Source organism: Cucurbita pepo, chromosome LG05 (assembly GCF_002806865.2).
Source record: "Cucurbita pepo subsp. pepo cultivar mu-cu-16 chromosome LG05, ASM280686v2, whole genome shotgun sequence".
NCBI classification, from domain to species: Eukaryota; Viridiplantae; Streptophyta; class Magnoliopsida; order Cucurbitales; family Cucurbitaceae; genus Cucurbita; species Cucurbita pepo.
Genome location: NC_036642.1, coordinates 880,487 through 886,792, shown reverse-complemented (window position 1 = coordinate 886,792; position 6,306 = coordinate 880,487). Strand labels below are relative to the sequence as shown.

The following is a 6,306-nucleotide window of genomic DNA, read 5'->3' as shown; positions in this document are numbered from 1 at the left end:
AACTCTTGCAATGACACCCCCAAATTATCTAATAATTCTTATTTGCACCCATCATTTAAATTATTATTCTAGTTTTATGATTTGTTTTTTTTTTTTTAAAAAAAAAATTTAGTCCATATAATTTTTACATTGTAATCTCTATTTTTCAAACATTTATTTTTTTATACCATTTAAACTATACCTTAATCGACATTTTCTTTAATATTTAAAATATTAAAATGTCATTTAAGCTAATTAATATTGGTAATTTTGTTTTATGGTAGGTTTTGTTGGTACTCTCTAATTAATTATCGTCTTTTGCCATTTAAAGAACCTGCGAAAAAAAAACGTCATAAATAATAAATTATTTATCATTTAGTGACACTAATACCTGATATTTGGATAGATTTAAATAGAAATAAAATAAAAGCTTTAAAAACTAATAATGGAAATTACGTATGTAATTAAAATGGTAATATGCGTAATTTTATATCATGTAATTGGACCCAATATTATATAATACAAAAAAATTCACATAAAATATTCCTTTTTTAATTATTCTTATTTCTTTCTTTGTTTTAAAGGAAGAAAAATAAATAAATGCTCTCATCTTTTGGAAAATAATCTGAGTCGTAGGAGAAAAAAAATTCCTCCCACCGGTCCATCCATACAAAATGAGATACTTTCTTATTAAAAATAAAATATTTTTTTTTTATACAAAATCTAAAATTATATTGGAATATTTTGGTACTAAGAAGAATATTTTGATGAATTATTTACAAATTCTGGCGCATGATGAATTGGGCCATAGTTGTACATTGGGCTGTTAAAGCCCATTTTGATCAGGCCAAGGCCCAATTATTTGCAAATTCCCGCGCATGATGAATTGGGCCATTGTTGTCCATTGGGCTGTTAAAGCCCATTTTGATCAGGCTAAGGCCCAATTATTGCAAATTCCCGCGCATGATGAATTGGGCCATTGTTGTACATTGGGCTGTTAAAGCCCATTTTGATCAGGCTAAGGCCCAATTATTGCAAATTCCCGCGCATGATGAATTGGGCCATTGTTGTACATTGGGCTGTTAAAGCCCATTTTGATCAGGCTAAGGCCCAAACTCAGAGTTATTTTGATGAATTATTTACAAATTCCCGCGCATGATGAATTGGGCTCTTAAAGCCCATTTTGATCAGGCTAAGGCCCAAACTCAAGAATTATTTTGATGAATTATTTGCAAATTCCCGCGCATGATGAATTGGGCCAGTGCTGTACATCGGGCTATTAAAGCCCATTTTGATCAGGCTAAGGCCCAAACTCAGAGTTTCACGTTTGAGACTGGACGAAACACTAATGCTTATTCTGAACCGAAGAAGAAGAAGAAGAAGAAGAAGAAGAAGAAGAAGAAGAAGAAGAAGAAGAAGAAGAAGAAGAAAAACAGAGGGAGGGAAAATGGTGTTGTGGGAGATTACATTGGCAACAGCGTATTTCTTGGGGCTAAAGCGAACGTTTAAGATCGCTATGAAGATTCAGCGACGTCTTGTTTCCCCTAAGCACCCTCGGATTCGTCAATTTCTGCGCGGGTATCTTTCCTTTCTCTCTTGTTCATCGTATTCTCTTAATCTGAACGCTTCTAAACGTGTTTGTGAGTGTCCAATTGAACGTAATAGATTTCTACGTATCTTCTTTTCTTCCTCGAGTCTGTAGAGTTTCAATTGAAGCAATTATTTATTCATTTCTGCAATAAATGTTGGGAGCTTGTTTGAGGAAGTAAAAAATTGATCCTAAATGTTGGAATCAGGTAATTAGCGATAGTTCAAGATACCGATTGGATTAATATATGATGGACGTGCCACTGTCTAATATCGACGAGGAAGCTAATCAACAATTTTTGGTTGAAAATTTGGAAGTGGAGGATATATGTTACATTGTTGAAGATTTCTTTAACTACTGATCTGGAAGTTCGGATACTTATTCACTTACAAAGGATACAGATTTTTGACATATTCTTACCCAAATTTTCTACATTATTTACCTACTCCCGATCCCTTGTGCTAAGAAGCTTCTATGGTGAACTTTTTTTAAAAAAAAATTATTAGTTTTAAGAAGATTTTGGGTTTTATATGCTTCATTTTCCACCGTTGATGCTCCATCGTTGTGCTTTTCACACGAGTTTTGTTACAGAATCGAGGCCTCCACATCTGGTTAAACACAATCTGGTGGGAATGGTTGATGAACTAATTATTCTTCAAATGCTTTTTTCTAGTTACTGGATTTAGGCCTTTGCATTTCCTTAATTGCATTCTGGTGGAATAGTTGATGAACTTAATTATTGGCTTATGTGGAAGATATACATTATCTGAGATGTGCACTTCTTCATGTGGGCCTTCATTTCCTTAGTAGAGTGGAGACAATAGTTTTGGGCAACTAAGTTAGTGAACTTTCAACCTGATAACGCTTCATACCTGACATATCATGTTAGGAACACTATTGTGTGGAAAAAAAAAGGTGAGTAGGGACTCTGCAGTACTCTTCATGGCTCTGTCTAATAGGCAACAGGCTTGTGATTAGGTAGTGGTCTTCTTTTTCTTTTGATAAATGGGTTATCGAGGTCTCCCTCCTAACATTATAAACATGACCCTCCTCCAATAAGCTTTTTGGGAGGTTCTGTACATCCCTAAGCCACCTCCAGGAGACTAAATATTTTAAGTTGGTAAGCTTCCAACCTAAAGGGCTTGATTCCCAAATCTTAGAGGGTACATCCAAACACGAGGCCTTGCCACAAGGGCACCATTTTGTGGTGGTAGTGGTCTTCTTTTCTTTCAAAAGTTTCAAAAGTTTCTAATGATAGAATCAATAGGTCTTCAAATTGTTCATCTGAAAAAATTGAAATAATTCTTATATGGATGATCATGATACTTCCCAAAATTCGAAGCATTGGTTTATACATTCTTTTTAGTCTCGACTTTAGGAATAATTTTTTTTTCACTATCTTTTTTCGCGAACAGCCTAAAGTTCCAACTAAAAAGGCGAAATGATTTCTCTACTTAGATGTTAGTCTTTTGAGAGGGCTATCTCTCTCCCAAGGCTCACAGTGGACACTCCACTAAAATGATCCACACCTTCTAAGGTCTCCACTCTGTTTATAACCAAGACACCCCTAATATTAACCTTTGTGCCCCTTACTAATATACTACTAATCCCTCGCATATAATCCAAAGCATACCATACTAGTACTCTGGCAGTTTTCTAACGATAAGTTTGTTATTTGAGACAATATCTAGAATATGGCACAAGTGGCTGCAATCAAACTGATTCTTCTATTTTAGGTGATGCAATGCCAGGCGTTGCACTTATACCAATAATTTTTCTTGTCCTTAAATAGGTCTGCTACATGACAATTTCTTTTTGTATTACTCAATTGCCACAAAACTTGCTAGCAGATGTAGAGATATGCTTTTGATATGCCCACTTTCTTTTGGATGCTATACAGCAGATTGCGTCAAATGCAGATTAGCTATTCGATGTGCATTTGATAAGCGTGTCAATGGCTACTATCTTAAAGGTTTCTCAAGAACTTTGATTTCATTAACATTTTAGATTTTACATCTTCGTTGTTATGGTGATATCAGTAATATGGCATGATTTATTTGTAGTATGATCTATTTTATAAGTGATAATGTAAAAGCGAAGACAAGTATACTGTGTGGTGTATACAATGTTCTCAAAGGTTTCCTCTTTCTAGAGTTTGTGCACCGAACCTCTTATAGTAACTAGAAGGACAATATCATCTTGTTGTCTATTCTTTAAAATACATTATCCCATATTATTCATGCCGTACTACTATGACATGAGTTAGGGTAATTCAAGCCTTTACTACATTTACCATCATGGCTTACGAAAAAAAAAATAATAATTAACTAGTAGGTCAACCCTATTAGTGTTAAGAATCTTCATTGAAGTATGTGGCAATTGAAGGATATGATTTTTTATATTTTATTTCTTTACAATAACTCCTCAAGGCTGATGTCTTGTATCTTTTAGGAAAAAGCCTTGAGACGACCATTAACCTTTTATATATAGTAGCATTGCAGTGAAGTTTAATTGCCAGGGCTATGTAGCTCCTCTGTTCTTCATTCTTCTCTTTTTATTTTATTTTAACTATGGAATGCGAATACTTCAAGATTTATCCCTCTATTCGTATGAAATCATCCTATTTTCATGTGAAATTTACACACATAATGACCTAGTATTGTTAGTAATCATATGATATTCTTCAACTTCATGATGAGCTTCAATGGCCCAAGTTGCAGTAGTAAAGATCTAGTTGTTTCTGGAACCTATGGCTTGATATTCTAAATTTTCTCCCCCAGTTCTTCGGTTGATTCTTGTCAAGTTATCAAAATTCATCGAGAAGGCCCAAAACCTTGAAGCATTGGATTGTACTGGCTTCTCCATGAACTCACCATAGTTCCATAACTGCAGAACTACTAGTAATATGTTATTGCTGCTAGTCTGTAGTTGCTGTTCTTTAACTGCTGGAAAGTACTTTTTTACTTAATGCAGACGTACACGCGCCATATTTGATGTTACCGTAAAAGTTCACCAGAGAATTCAGCATCGAAACATAGAAGTTGGTAATCTTGGTAGCTGGATTTCACGAGGGCTTAATCGAATGAAACAATCTGCTGAGATTCACGAACCTCCAAGGGGGCCTATGAAATGTATGAAAATGGTCAAGCAGGCTTCCAGCTCCTACTTGAAACACCGGCCCAGCCCTCGAGCGGTGATTAGTCAGAAATTCGATCAATATATGTCAATTACCTCATCAGTACACAGATGGCCTAAGCCCTTCCCTACCATTGCAATGATCATGAGGCAGCCGAAGCCTGCTGGAACTGGGACCATGATCCAATACCGACAATATGCCATTTGTGGCTCTGAAGCAATGAAAATGAATTACAGAACAGGAGGTTTCAACAACGTTATTAGAGAAGATATTATGCAGTGGATGCTCCGAAATTAGAAGAGAGAATGTTTTCTAGTTGCCCCTCTCCTTGGAGACTACAATATTTGGCCGACAATACAGTCTTTAGTGAAGTGTTTAGCTTCCAATCTTAGATTGTTCCTTCTCTTCTTGATGTAAAATCTTTCTAACATGTTCTTAGGGAAGCTGTATTTGCTGGAAATCATGTCTATGCACATGAATAAATTAGATAGCTAATCCCTAGTACGAAAGAGACCTCTTTGAATCGACATTTTAAGTGCTTAAAAACGCCTTAATACTTTAGAACTCTTAAAAAGTCATTCCAACAAGTCTACCATAGTTACCAAAATGTCCCCTAGGAAGTTTATTGAATATACTTCATTTAAGCTGGGTATTGGCTTTCTGTTTCATTTCAATAATTTTAATTCATCACTTTGTAAGCTTACTGTATACTACTACAAGGGAAAATTAAATGTTTTTATCTCTTGAGTTACCTAAAGTTTCCATTATTATTATTCAACGAAACTAAAACTCACCCAACACTAACAACAAAGAATAAAAATACAAAATACAAAATGTTTCAAAAAAGTGAGATTTGTACCGTAGAATTTAATGCCAAATTTGAAGTAATAAATAATGGTTGCTCCGTTTGGTTTTTGACCAAACTTTCAATTTTTATTCAGAAAAATGCTGCGTTAACAATTATGGTTTCTGCTTACACTTTTATTTTTCTACCGAACCAAATTCCTATTATTATTATTATTATTATTATATAAATAATCCAAGAATGTTAATGATAGTTTTAATTACTCACAATAATTTTTTATATTAAAATTAAAGATTCCCAAAATTTAAAAATGAAGGAGTTTATTTTTTAATTTTTAGCTTAAAAAAATTCGAAGGAAAAATTTAAATTTCTTAACCAAGTTTAATTAACTAAATAAAGCATTAATAAATACCATTAATTCCCATTACATACATTAGTTATGATAAAGTGCAATGTATATCTATCTTATTTATATAATTGTTTCACCATAAGTATCTAATTAATTAAAATCCCCATCATTATACAATAAGAATAAAATACTAACAAATCCCATACATAATCAAATGTGTAAATTTTGTCCCCCCCAAAATAATCAAATACGTGGAAATAGTCTATTATCCAAATTTTAATAAAATTCTATAATTTCTCTTAATAGTAAACTACATTTTCATATAATCACTAAAAATTCAATACGCTATACATGAATTTAGACACTACATTGTATTAAAATTTGCATCATACTTTAATATACACATGCAATAATTTAATTAAGGTCACATGATACTATACTGTTGTAAT

General features: G+C 33.4%; 1 protein-coding gene across 1 annotated transcript; it reads left to right on the top strand.

Annotated features, from left to right (window-relative positions):
- The first annotated feature begins 1,346 nt into the window (after positions 1-1,346).
- On the top strand, positions 1,347-5,351 carry LOC111795664. The gene is made up of 2 exons (XM_023678208.1): positions 1,347-1,557; positions 4,541-5,351. The coding sequence occupies exons 1-2, from the start codon at positions 1,427-1,429 to the stop codon at positions 4,998-5,000; spliced, it is 591 nt and encodes a 196-aa protein (XP_023533976.1). The 5' UTR covers positions 1,347-1,426; the 3' UTR covers positions 5,001-5,351.
- The last annotated feature ends 955 nt before the right edge of the window (positions 5,352-6,306 follow it).

Excerpts from the sequence above, each read along its gene's own strand:
- LOC111795664 (XM_023678208.1), top strand. The coding sequence starts at position 1,427 with ATGGTGTTGTGGGAGATTACATTGGCAACAGCGTATTTCTTGGGGCTA. Across the intron at positions 1,558-4,540 it reads ATTCGTCAATTTCTGCGCGG|ACGTACACGCGCCATATTTG; the intron begins GTATCTTTCCTT and ends TACTTAATGCAG.